A 14,009-nucleotide genomic window follows, 5' to 3' on the forward strand; every position below is an offset into this window, starting at 1 on the left:
GACCCTTGCCAGATTGACAACAGACATTTTGGCAAATCCATTTCATGTTCCAGAAGATAGAAGTGATCGTGGGTTCCTGCCGCTCTGGATCTAATTCTGACCAGAATGATGAGTGTAAAATCGCAGGAACATGGGAAGAAGCAGTGGTATCTCTGCTTTCAGGTTAGCTTGGAGGTCAAAGCCAGGCCAAGAAATGCATACATAGTTTTAGAAAAGCCAGACTTGTAAGGGCAGGAAAACATAACCATTAGTTAATAGTCATGCCATGCCCTCTGGATGGAAAGTTCAAGATGCTCTCAAAAATGTCATTCTAGGGGTGCCTGGGTGGCTCAGTCGGTTAAGCATCCATCTTCACAGGTCATGATCTCACAGTTTGTGAGTTCGAGCCCCGCATCGGGCTCTGTGCTGACAGCTCGGACCCTGAAGCCTGCTTCAGATTCTGTGTCTCTCTCTCTCTGTTCCTCCTCCACTCACACTCTGTCTCTCTCTCAAAAACAAAGCTTAAAAAAAAATGTCACTCTAGCTGCACAATTAAAATTAAGCTGGTGAGAAAACAGAGAGATGCCCCAAAAGCTGAGCTCTCACACAAATTGTGAGTTTTCTGAAGACCTATATAAAAGATAGAAAGAAAAACCTAGAATTAAGAAATGGATTTTTTTAGAATAGTCTCAGGAAAGTGCAAACCTTGGATAAGCAGGAGCAGGTTTAGGATAAAAAGACAAAAGGATTCTTGTTTTCTCCTCAGGTACAATGCAGGCTGGAAGTAAGAGACTCAGCCTAGGGCTAGTGTCCTAGGTTTGAAACGAGAAATACACTTTGATGATCTTTGAGTGACATTGGCAAAATGTTAATAACTCCCAAGGATAAGTAATAGACACAAAGGAATTCACTAGATCATTCCCTCTACTTGTGTGTATGTTTGAAAATTTTCATGGTATAATGTTTCTTTAAAATTACATTTGCATAGAAAAATCTGGGAGACAGTTAATAAGAGAGACTGCAGTAGGGTGAAGACTGAGTTACAGCACCACCAGTACATAAGTTAGCGGAAGGAAGAAAAGAAAGGAGGTGTATCAGCGAGCGCCATGTTTTTTGAAATAACTAGAATTTTTGTTGTTGTATTGCCCTGGGAGAAATCATGCACATACCAGCTTTGAGGGACAATCACTGTGAATTGGTATGCTGTTTGTGTCGCTTCTTAGAAAAGCTGGAACTGGTGGAAGCAACTGGGTTTTTGGTGTTTTTAACAAGTGTCCGTTGAAGACAGAAGCCCCACCTAGGCCTAGGGGGACAGGGGACACTGAGCTGCATGGTTTACACCTCTGGCTTGAGGGTAGTCCCAGGAGAGGCCTCTGAGTGGTACCAGGGTGCTCACCTCTGAGGACAGCCCTGTACTCCGCTACATCAGTAGGGTCTTGGCCAACTTGGAAACTGTTCTCATTCGCTTCTTGCCCTTACATGTGGATATGCTGCCTCCTTGTGTTTCTATTAGAATAAAAATGTAAAAAAACAGCATTGTGCATGGAAACCAAGAAAGACGGGTTACTCTTCTCAGACTCCCTTACTGCTTCTTCCTCTTCTCCCCAACTTCTCAATAGTGGGGTGCCCCCCCCCAGGACATTTTTCTGTATTTGTATTCACTCCCTGGGTGATCTCATCCAGATTTATTACTTCAAATACAATATGCAGGTGACCTTCGAACAACACAGGTTTGAACTGTGCAGGTCCACTTATACATAGATTTTTTTAAAACAAATACGGTGCAGTAAATGTAATTTATCTTTCTTTTTTTAATATTTATTTATTTATTTTGAGGGGCGCCTGGGTGGCTCAGTCGGTTAAGCGTCCAACTTCAGCTCAGGTCATGATCTCACAGTCTGTGACTTCGAGCCCCATGTCGGGCTCTGTGCTGACAGCTCAGAGCCCTGGAGCCTGCTTCCGATTCTGTGTCTCCCTCTCTCTCTCTGCCCCTCCCCTGCTCATGCTCAGTCTGTCTCTGTCTCAAAAATAAATAAAACATAAAAAAAATTTTTTTTTAAATATTTCTTTATTTATTTTGAAACAGAGAGCACGCGAGTCAGGGAGGGACAGAGAGAAAGGGAGAGAGAATCCCAAGCAGGCTCCACACCATCAGCACAGAGCCTGACCTGGGGCTCAATCTCACGAACCACGAAATCATGACCTGAGCCAAAATCAAGAGGCAGATGCTTAATTGACTCAGCCACCCAGGCGCCCCTTATGATTTTCTTAATATTTTGTTCTCCATACCTTACTTTATGGTAAGAATACAGCATATAATACATATGTATATAATACATATACAAAATATGAGTTAATCAGCTGTTTATGATGTCAGTAAGGCTTCCTGTCAGTAGTAGACTATTAGTAGTTAAGTTTTGGAGGAGTCATAATTTATACGTGGATTTTTGACTCTGCGGGAGGTCAGCCCCCCTAACCCTTGTGTTGTTCAAGGGTTAACTATATACTGATGACTCCAAATGCCATCTCCAGGCCAGACCTGGCACCCAGCCTTCAGACTCCTATATCTGCCCACATCATCTCCCTTTGGTGACTAGGCAGATTCTCAGAATTCAGACTGCTGTCCTGGACCTGCCCCACCCAGAGCCTTCCCTGTTTAAGTTGATGGCAAGATTCTGAGGCCAAAATCTCTGACTTCTCTGTTCCATACCGTACATCTAGCACATCAGGAAATTCTGTTGTCTCAACCTTCCAATTACGTCAAGATTTCCAGAGTGCTTTTCACACTCCTGTTACCAGAACCTAGCTTGAGCCACCATCATCTCTCCTAGACTGCTGGGCTTCCTGTTTCTACCGTCGCTGCCCTATTGGTCTCCTCAGCATAAGTTAAATCATGATACTTCTCCACTCAAATGCCTGCAGGCCTTCCATGGTCTGCGTCCCCTTACTTCTTTGCCTTTATCTGTGACCTGACTCCCCCTACCCCAGCCATGGTGGCATCCTCAGGTTCCTCAAGCAGCCCTAGGTATGTCCTTACCTCTGGGTGTGTGCATGGCTGAGCCCATCACCCAGGCCTGTTTCTGGAGACATCCCCTGAGCCACCCCCCACACCTCCTCCAAGTCTTGCTCAGATGTCACCTCCTCAAGAAGTAAGGCTCACCCACTCTGACCATACTGCTTTATCGTGCCATTGTCACTCCCGAACCCCCTTGCCCTGAACCCTCTTTTTATTTCTGTCTCATTTACTACCTTCTAACATGCTCTGTAATTTGCTTATTTTTTTTGTTTACTTTTTAGCTCCTCCTGACAGAATGTAAACTCCATGGGAACACCAGTCTTCTGTTCAGTTCATCAGTGTATTTTGTGGGCCCAGAACAGGCCCTATCTCAATAAAGTATTGATTAAAGGGTAAATAGAGACTGTCAGGGAGGAGGAACAGACCAGCAGTGTCAGGACAGCCAAGGTGCCCAGCAAGACAGGAACTGAAGGCTCTCGCCTGAATGATGACTCTGGAAGCCCCTTCTCTCTAGTCAGGGAATCCATTGGAAGGGTCTTCCCTCATTCATGTCAGGGCAGTGGTGGGCTGCGGGAGCCTTGAGGTTTCTACTTGAGAGAGGGTGGAAGTTCAGTCATCCTCACACCTCAGAGTGCCCTTCTCCAGCCGGCCTGAGGGGCCTGCCTCCGGCCCACACTTGGGTACTTGGAAGCCGACCCCATGCTACAAATGCCTTGTGTTTGCAGATGACAGAAGTCACTCATTCTCTCTGCTGTCAGGGTAGCTTTTCAAACCTTCCACACTTGGTTTACAGATGAGAGAACATTGAAAGCATTTGCAGTTACAAGAGCACTGGGAGGTATTCTCTGCTAATACTTTTGAGAAAGTGGTCGGTTTGAGATTGACTTTATTTTATAAAAATTATATGAATTTATTTTGTAAAACTATAGTTGAATATATTATTATATAGAAGATTATTTCTTGTGTATTTACCTCTTCCTTATGAAAAGCTGGTTGTTACTGTAATAATTAACTTTTCTCATTTTGTTAGACTTTATCAGTAAAGGCTTGCCAATTCAGTTAAATGGCATGCTTGTCGTTCATTATTATTATCCTAGAACTGTTTTTCTTATTTGGGATGAGCCATGACTGGTCATTCCAATAAAAAACCCAGTGGGAGGTTGCAGCTCTCTCCCGGTGCCTTGTGGGGACAGTACTGTCCTGATGTAGGACAGGAAGCTCAGCTTCTGAGAGTCTTCTCACACTGGCTTCCTGTGAACCAGGACATGGTTGTGATGAATCATCAGAAAGGTGCTTGGAATTGGTTTTGGGAGGGCACTCCCTGCCTGACCTGCAGTGTGGGTGACAGTGCTGATTCTGGGGGCTGGGATAATAACTCAGTACTTTCCTTTCTCACAGTTGTTTCCTCTCTTTGCTCCTGGTGGCTGCTGTGGTTTGGAAGATCAAACAAAGTTGTTGGGCCTCCAGGCGTAGAGAGGTAAGCCTCAGTGGATGGTTCCCGAATGCCTGTAAGAGCTTCTTCCTTTCTGTTCCTCTAAAGCAAGTCAGTTTTAGCTATTTAGTGATAATTGAAAGACATACTGTAGGGGGAGTAGTGCTGCCCTTTCCGCAAAATGTGGTCAGTAGATTTCAGTTAGTGCTATACAGAGTATAATTAATTCTGCACCACGTGCTTTTAACTTTCTAAAAGGAAACTCTAATATTGACTTGCAGATTTCAGTTCTACCCATATTCTACCGGCACTCTGTCCTTAACTCAGGCAGGAGTTCTGAGGGCTCAGTAGCAGAGCCTTTCACAAGAACGAAAGTAAAATTAATGAGCTAAGCATCTCAGAAATATCTCTTCACTCAAGGAAAGATAAATCGGTGTCTGGTCTAGTTAAGTTTTTGCTTGAGTTTTATTTTTTAGTGAGTCTTGATTTATTTCTAGTGCTGTGTTCCAAAAGAAATACCAATAAGTCAAGGAAATATTTATAATTGACAAATCAACTAAGTAAACTTGGTTAAAAACTACAGCATAAGATCTTTGTTTATCATAACTTTCACTGATATTATTTGCCTTCTAGTCATCCTGTCTATTGCATCGTTGCTAATGGAAGGGCACTGAGATCCAGACTGACATACGCTCCTTGATTTTCTGTATCTACTCATGCCCTTTTCTACATAAAAATTGATCTGGGGGCACCTGGGTGACTCAGTCGATAGAGCGTTCAACTCTTGATTTCGGCTCAGGTCATGATCCCAGGGTTGTAGGATCAAGCCCCACGTCAGGCTCCGTGTTGAGTATGGAACCTGCTTGGGATTCTCTCTCTCTCTCTCTCTCTCTCTCTCTCTCTCTCTCTCTCTCTCTCTCCCTCTCTCCCTCCCTCCTTCCCTCCCTCTCTCCCTCTCTCTCTCCCTCTCTCCTTCTCCCCTACTCGTGCGCTCTCTCTTTAAAATAAAAATAAAAAATTAATTGTATTAAAAATTGATCTGTAGACAAGACTTAAGAGAACAGGAATGTGTGAAATCAAAACTCATAGGCATGCAGCACTGTTCACTGAACATTAGTGTCTATAATGAGGTTAGCATAGGCTCCAGGATATGGGCCTCTTCCTGGGGGCCATGACCGCTTTTCTGACCCATGTAAAGGTGTTGTTATCATATAGATAATGTTGCATCCTTTTAATTATCATTTTTAAAATTCAGTGGGTAACATATTCAGAGGGATTTTTTTAATAGCTGTGTTACTAAGACATCTTAAAATCCTGATGAATTATACAGTGTTCTGAAAAAATGTAAGTTATCCAAATGGAGTAAGAAAGAAAGAAATGGGAAGCCTCAATAAACCAGTGGCCAGGGAAGGAATTGAAAACTTGTCAAAATATTACTCTCTCCACAGAGGGCATTACCCAGGGATTTTTAGTTTGAGGTGAGCTTATGTAAGTAATACTAGTCTATTTTTTCCTTGAGTGCTTATGAGAATTACTTATTTCCAAAAGACATAAACTGTTCCCAAGTAAGGGAAAAGTTGGAAAGCTTAAAAGAGCCCTAACTCATTATATGCATAGAAAAGGCCAGTCATATAATGACTGTAGGTGCAGCAGTCTAATTGACCAGTGTAATAAAAGGATCATTTCATACCAGAAAACCTACTGGAATAGGTTATATCAGTGGGTAAATATAGAACCTAAATTTGTAGTTGTGGCCAAATAATCATGTCATCTTTTATTGAAATTCAACACCCATTCCTAGTTTAAAAACAAAACTCTTAGTAAACTCAAAAATATTGCCTCCTTGTTAACACTAGAAAGGATATCCAGATAACCAACATCACTTGTGATAAGAAAATATTAGAAGTTATGCCAGTAAAATCCAGACAAGTTTGTTACAATAAGAGCTGACATTTGAACATTTCTAAATTCCAGCCACTGTTCTCAGTGGTTTTATATAGATTAATTAATTTACTCCTCACAACAATCCTATGAAATAGTTACTGACCCTAGTGCTCTCTCACAGATGAGGAAACTGAGGCTCAGAGAGGCAGAATAACTTACCCATCATCGCACAGTTGTACTCATGTTCTCTAATACCTGGTCTGTGTCCAGGTTTCTCCAGCTGTCTCAAAAGATATCATTTTGGACTTGATTTGTTTGAACCAGGGAGGATGAGGTACTTCTAATCTGTGGTATTCTCTAATAAAATCCCTTAGTTCTCGGTGCATTAATGCTTGCTATGTTGATCAATAGCAACTTCTTCGAGAGATGCAACAGATGGCCAGTCGCCCTTTTGCCTCCGTAAACGTTGCCTTGGAAACAGATGAAGAGCCTCCTGATCTTATTGGGGGGAGTATAAAGGTGAGAATGTGATTCAGAAGTCCTGAAAACCTGTCCAAACTTATGCTTTTAAGTCTGGGAAACCACAGAGAACAAGAGCCTTATTCTGTTGCCTCTTATGTTTCTCTCTCTCTCTCTCTCTCTCTCTCTCTCTCTCTCTAACAATAAGGTGACACACTGATGTTGTCAGGTACTCTTTTGCTTTCATTTTTCAGTTTTTCATTCATGCCATTAAGTATTCTTATGTTCGAGGGATTTTAAAATATAAATGATTTGTCTCATATTCTTGGAAGTATCCTGTGGCACAATACTTTAAAACTTGTATTAGAAAAGAATAAAATTGAACCATTGTTTTTTATTAGTTTAGGAAATTTTCTTAAAGGGGCAAAAATCATTAATTCACTATGCATTCCATGGAGTGTAAATATTACTGACCTCTCCAAAAAAAAAAAAAAAAAGTTGTGAAGAAAGTGATAAAAGTTTCTCTTGACAAAATGATGAAATATTTCAGATATTCTGGGGAAGTAGTTATAGATCCTAAATTTTCAAATACTTATTAAAGCATTACTGAGCTCATAGGAAGTGGGTGAAATTCCCAGGGAATACTCTTGTATCCTTCCCCACAAAAAGAAGAAATCATGAACCAAAACCAGAACCAAATATGTTGTGAAGTGGTCCCAGATTGGTCACACACCATGACTGCCAGCTGAGGTAAGTGCATGTCCTCTCTGTGGGAAAACATCCCCAATTCAGCCCTGTAGGATCCCCACAGATCAAGATCAAGCAATCAGAGATCACCAAGGACAAGAGAGACAAGCTAGCAGGAAAAGGAGTTAGCAGACACCGTGGACAGTGGGTTTAGACAGGACTTCACATGTTAGAGTAGACCTCTAAAGAGTATAATATAGCTCTGTATGAAATGTTTAAAGACGTGAAAAGAGAATTATAAAGATGAGGACACCATGAGTCAAGAATGACCAGAACTGCAAAAGAACCAAATGGAACGGTCAGAGATGGAACATACAGGGGCACTGGCTGGCTCAGTCAGTACAGCATGTGACTCTTGATCTTGAGCTCGTGAGTTTGGGTCCCCTTTGGGTGTAGAGATTACTTAAAAATAAAAAATGAACTTTAAAAAAAAGGAAATGGAGGTGCCTGGGTGGGTCAGTCAGTTGAGCGTCCAACTTCAGCTCAGGTCCTGATCTTGTGGTTTATGGATTTAAGCCCCGGATTGGGCTCTGTGCTAATAGCTTAGAGCCTGGAGTCTGCTTTAGTTTCTATGTCTCCCTCTCTCTCTGCCTCTCCCCCACTCTCACTGTCTCTCTCTCAAAAATAAATAAAACACTTTTTTTAAAAAAGGAAATGGAACATATAGTGGTTAAAATTTTTTAAATGACTCAGTTTACATGTTAAACAGCATGTTAGACTCAAAGGAGAACTTTTGAACTGGAAGATGAATTTGCAGAAATTACACAGAATGCAAGACAGAAAGACCAGGAGATGGAAAATATAACAGATAATAAGAATATGGAGTATAGGGGTACCTGGGTGGCTCAGTTGGTTGTCTGACTCTTGGTTTCGGCTCAGGTCATGATCTTGTGACTTCGTGGGTTCAAGCCCCACGTGGGGCTCTGTGCTGACAGTATGGAACCTACTTGGGATTCTCTCTCTCCCTCCCTCTCTCCCCTACCCCCACTTATGCTGTCTCTGTCTCTCTCAAATAAATAAAATGTAAAAAAATATATATATATAGAGGATAAAATGAGAAGACCTAATATATATTTATATATATATATATATATATATATATATATATATATATATATATATATATATATTGGATGATTGCCACAGTGTGGAACAATTGGAACCCATGGGCACTGGTAGTGGGGATGTGAAATGATGTAGTGCTGTGAAAACCAGTATTGTTCTTTCTCCAAAAAATAAAAATAGAATTATCATATAATCTAGCAATTCCTCTTCTGGATATATACCTGCAAGAATTAAAAGCCAAGCCTCAAAGATACATTTGTACACCCATGTTAATAGCAGCGTTATTCACAATAGCTAAAAGATGGAGCAGCCCTAGTGCAGAAGACAAGTGGGTGTGTAAAATGTGGTCTATACATACAATGGAATATTATTCAGTCTTAAAAAGGAAGGTAATTCTCACACCTGCTACAACATGGGTGAACCTTAAGCAAAATAAGCCAGTCACAAAAAAAAAAAAAAAATACTGTATGATTCCACTTTTATAAGATGTATAGAGTAGTCAGGTCCATAGCAACAAAGTATAATGGCGGTTGTCAGGGGTTGGAGGGGAAGGGGGAATAGGGAGTCACTGTGTAATGGGTGTAGAGTTTCAGTTCTGCAAGATGAAAAGGCTTCTGGAGATGGATGGTGGTGATGGTTGCATAACAGCATCAGTCTACTTAATACCACTGAAGCATACACTTAAAAAGGGTTAAGATCCAGGATGCCTAGGCGGCTCAGTCAGTTAAGCATCCAACTCTTGATCTCAGCTCAAGTCTTGATCTCAGGGTCATGAAGTTCAAGCCCCGTGTTGGGCTTCACTCTGGATGTGAAACTTACTTAATAAAAGGCGGCGGGGGGGGCGGGGGGTGTTAAGATGGTATATGTTATGTGTATTTTACCACATTAAAAAATAACTAGAGAAAAAAAAAGATACTTAAAGGAAATGACAAAGTGCCAGCCTGTGACTTCTCATTAGTAACACCAGAAGCCAAAGGAACGTGGAAGAGTGTCTCCAAACAACATAAAGAGAACTGCTAACTTAGAATAGCGTGCCTGGCAACTTGGCCTTCCAAGAATGAGGATAGAATGAAGATCTCTTCCAATTAGAAGGAAAGCTGAGTTGGCCACCAAAAGTCCCGTACAAACGAAATGTCTAAAGGATGTGCTAGAAAAAAGGAAAATTTACCCCGGAGGGAAACTGAGGTATAAGAAGGAATTGTGAATAAGTGAAATGGTAAACATATACATGAATCTAAGCAAACATGATAAAATAACAATTTGTGGGATGTAAAAAAAATGGACAAATCTTAAGTACTAAGCAGCACCATATGTCATATATCAACAGCATATGACCCAGTTGGTTGCTTCTTAAAACACTTTCTTGACTCTCCTTCCAGGACAGCACGCTCTCACCTTCTAGCTGCTCTTTCTCAGTGTTCTTTGTTCAACCCTCTCCAACTCCCCACCTCTTTAACAGTGGTGCACATCCAGCTCAGTCTTTGGGCCTCCTCTCACTTCTTTTACACCAACTCCTTTGGTGACTGTTGTAGCCCTATTCGAGCTGCTATAACAAAACACCAGAGACTGGGTGTTGTAGAAACAAGAGAAATTTCTCACAATTCTCAAGGCTAGGAAGTCCAGGATCAAGGTGCTGGCAGATTCAGTGTCTGGTGAGAGCCCCCTTCCTAGTTCATAGATGGTGCCTTCTCACTCTGTTCTTACATGGTGGAAGGGGCTAGGGAATTCTCTAAGGTCCCTTTTATAAGGGCAGTAATCAATCACCTCTGAAAGTCCCCACCTCCAAATATTGTATTGGGCATTAAGATTTAACATACGAATTTTGGAAGGAGACAAACATTCAGACCACAGCAGTGATCTTTTCCATCGTGGGTTTATATTTAATACCATGATCTCTGCTTAGACCTCTTCTGTGAGCCTCTGATTCCTATATCCCATTGCTTACTCAGAGTTCCCACTTGGATATCTTAGCAGCCATCTCCGAGTTAACATGTCCAGAGCTGAGCTCTGGATGTTACTCCCCACACCTCTTCTCTTGCATATTGCCCCCAACTCAGTACATATCACCTCCATCATCCTAGCTGCTCAGACCAAAATCCTGGAGTTGTACTTGGGCCATGCTTCCTCTCATTCTCATTGGACAACCAGTCCATCAGCACATGTCTTTGGCTCTGTCGTCAACTACTGAGCATACCTCCACTGTTGTCACTGCCCTTTCACCCACCCCATCCTTCCCTGTGCTGCAGCCACCATAGTTCTGGAAGTTATTTTCTTAAACCAAATTGAAGAAATGAATGGCATATTTGGGATATGACGGGCAGAATTCCGAAGATGGCCTCCAAGATTCCCATCTCATGGTTTTTCAATCAGACACTACTCTAGGTACTGTTACGAAGGGATTTTGTAGGAGTAATACAAATCCCAAGGTAGCTGAGACCATAAGATACTGAGGGAGTTTTTTCTGGCTGGTGGCAGGAGAGGAAACAAGAAAAGGACTTGGCATGCCACCACTGATCTGAAGCTGGAGGGGCCATGTGAGGAGACCTCTGGAAGAGTGATCCCCTCCAGATCACCAGCAAGGAAATGGCGACTTCAGACCTACAGCTGCAAGGAACTAGAATCTGCCAGCCACCTGAATGTTTTTTGAACAGATTCTTCCCTAGAGCCTCCAAATAAGAGCCAGTGCAGATGATAACTGGGCTTCCACCTTGTGAAGATAAGAGCTGAGATCCTTGAGAACTTTGTGAGATAAGAGCTGAGAATTTTCCAGAACTGATGGAAGAGATGAATATACTTGTATCTCTAAGCAGGGAGCTCTAACAGAGCTCGCCCGAACTTCTGACCTACAAAACTGAGAGAATAAATAGGTGCTGTTGTAAGCAACTAAGTTAGTAATTTGTTACACAGCAGTAGAAACTAATACAGAGGGCATATTTAAAAATCACCTGTGGGGCACCTGGATGGCTCAGTCAGCTGAGCATCCAGCTCTTAATTTAGGCTCAGGTCATGATCTCACAGTTTCGTGAGTTCAAGCCCCGCATCGGGCTCTTGGCTGTCAGTGCGGAGGCTGCTTGAGATCCTCTCTCTACACCCTCTCTGTCTCTCTCAAATAAACTTAAAAAATAGATAAAAATCACATGTGAAGGCTGCAGTATTAACACGTGAGAAACACCGTTTTAGTTAACTCTTTGTTTTCTTCCACCAGACTGTTCCCAAACCCATTGCTCTGGAACCGTGTTTTGGCAACAAAGCTGCTGTCCTCTCTGTGTTTGTGAGGCTGCCTCGAGGGCTCGGTGGAATCCCTCCTCCCGGGCAGTCAGGTGCGTATGAAGGCCAGTGACAAACCCGAGAAGTGTGAACTTGGGTGTAGAGGCGACAGTGAACAGTAGGCTCGTGCCTACCTCATGTCATTGTAAGGATTCGGCAAGATGATCCCATTGTGCCTGGTGTTCCCTAAACTGTCTTTCCTGAGGTCACAGTTCTTTCCCAGGGACGATCCCAGAGTTCCCTCCCTGCACCAGCTCCCTCAGCCTCTCTGTGGTGTTGATGCTTCCGGCCACACCTTCCCTTGCTGCAGTGTTTTGCTCAGCTCTGTCTCTGCCACCCCTCTCTTGTCTCTTTTTCCCTTACTCAGCCTTGAATGCAGGATGTCCCCCCTCCGTCCATGCATTCTTCCTCAGTCATCTTACCTACTCTCATGGCTCTCCTCCAAGCTGGACACTCTCAGATTGGTATTTCTAGCATGACTGCATTTCTTTTGCTTTTTCACTCTGTTTCAAACATAAGGCAGAAATAGCAATTATAACAACTTAAAGGAAGTTTTTAGAAATGTACTCATAATTGTACCATCCAACACCCAACTATGTTCATTGTCCTCTTTCCTTTCCAGCCCTGACCAGCAACTTTGTTGAAATGATTGTATAGATCTAATTTTTTCTTCTTCTTTTTTCATACAACTCATAAACATTTTTACAGATTACTACATAACATTTTACCAGTGTTTTCTATGCAATTCTATCAAGTATAAATCATAATTTCGATAAATATCCTCTTATCAAACACTGAGATATGGAATACAGTTTTGGAAAAATCGTGGAGTACTTTGGAGGGATGCCTCAGACAATATGCACAATATGTCTTACACAGCTTTTAATTGAAATGATGGGGGTCAGGGTTGCCTTAGCCAAAGAAAGCCTTATGTCTGTGATAAAGTGTGTCCCAGAATCCTTGCCCAGCCCCTGAGCTCCACAGCCCCCCAACTGTAGCTCTCAAATTCAGAGGCGCCTCCAGCCAAGCTTTCAAAATGGTTTCTGGGTCTTCATGAGGAAGGCCTTTAGGCATGATCAGGCCAGGATTTGTCATCTTCATAGGGTAACAGCTTGATTTGCCCTCACCTAGGGATGTGAGTTCAGCTCCTAACTCGGCTTTACCTGTGTTGAGGGTAGAATGACCCATTAACCTGAACTCTGGAGCGTGGTCTCCTGCTGCATCCCAGCTCAGCAGACTTGGCCTGTGCTCCCTAAGAGCAAGGCCCTGACTGCAGTAGGGAAGTGACAGGCTTGTAGTACTGTGGCCTTTTCTGCCCTGCCCTTTGCCTGATAGACCCCATCCTGTTCAACTCCTGATGAAAGCCTGCACACCACCTGAGACCCACCCCAAGTGAGCCCATCCCTGCAACCTCTTCTGTACTCCCAATTTTAGATGGCTCTTCCTCAGGACTCTGAGAGTACCCAGCTCTGCCTTTGCTAGAACAATGTCACTGCTGTGGATTCCCCAAGCGTGCCAGGCACATGCCTCCATTTTATAGGCTCAGTGAAGTGGAGTGACAAGTGGCACTCCCATGGCTCCTGAGAACCTCAGCGGAGCGCTGAGCCTGCACTGGCTTGTTCACATGCACGGGGAACCCAGCTCCCAGTACAAAAAGGAGAATGGAACCACTAGTCCCTAAAGCACAGGTGGTAGAGGTGGTGGGGTGATGAGCCAGGTACTGTTCTAAGATTTTTATGTGGATTCACTCAGTGACTCCTCACACAGGCCCTGTACTGCTATTGTCCCCATTTTGCAAATGAGGAAACTGAGGCATGGGGCGGTTAAAGAACCTTGCTTATTCCAAAGCCTGGCCCCAGAATGTGTCCTAACCTGTGCAATAGGATAGATACAAAAATAACCAGTGTTGCCTGAGTTATGTGGAATGAATCTGAATTTACTCAAAAAGAGTGCTGCTTTTTCTTGGCACCCTTTTTGGAGGCCAGCAGGAAAAATTTACCACTTAAAGCACGGCTGCAATCTTATTTAAATGCTCCAACTGCCAAGCAGAGTTCTTTGCTTCATTGATCTACTGAACAGCATGCTACATCTTTTGTGTAAAAAGTAGGGAGGGGAGAACAATATGTATTTGTATTTGCATCAGTAAATCCTGAAAGAATA

The 14,009-nt window shown here is 42.7% G+C and overlaps 1 protein-coding gene across 4 annotated transcripts in view; it reads left to right on the top strand.

Moving 5' to 3' along the window:
• Positions 1–14,009, top strand: part of ATRN (attractin) — a 159,802-nt gene that overhangs the window by 141,058 nt on the left and 4,735 nt on the right. For 3 of the 4 annotated variants that reach the window (XM_019462656.2, XM_019462657.2, XM_019462659.2), the window contains exons 26-28: positions 4,394–4,472; positions 6,723–6,830; positions 11,788–11,902. In XM_019462656.2, coding sequence (XP_019318201.2) covers positions 4,394–4,472; positions 6,723–6,830; positions 11,788–11,902 — 302 coding nt within the window. The remainder of the gene's footprint in view (positions 1–4,393; positions 4,473–6,722; positions 6,831–11,787; positions 11,903–14,009) is intronic. The other variant, XM_019462661.2, reaches the window with a different exon arrangement.

This window comes from Panthera pardus, unplaced genomic scaffold (assembly GCF_024362965.1).
Source record: "Panthera pardus isolate Hobbes unplaced genomic scaffold, ASM2436296v1 HiC_scaffold_25, whole genome shotgun sequence".
NCBI classification, from domain to species: domain Eukaryota; kingdom Metazoa; phylum Chordata; class Mammalia; order Carnivora; family Felidae; genus Panthera; species Panthera pardus.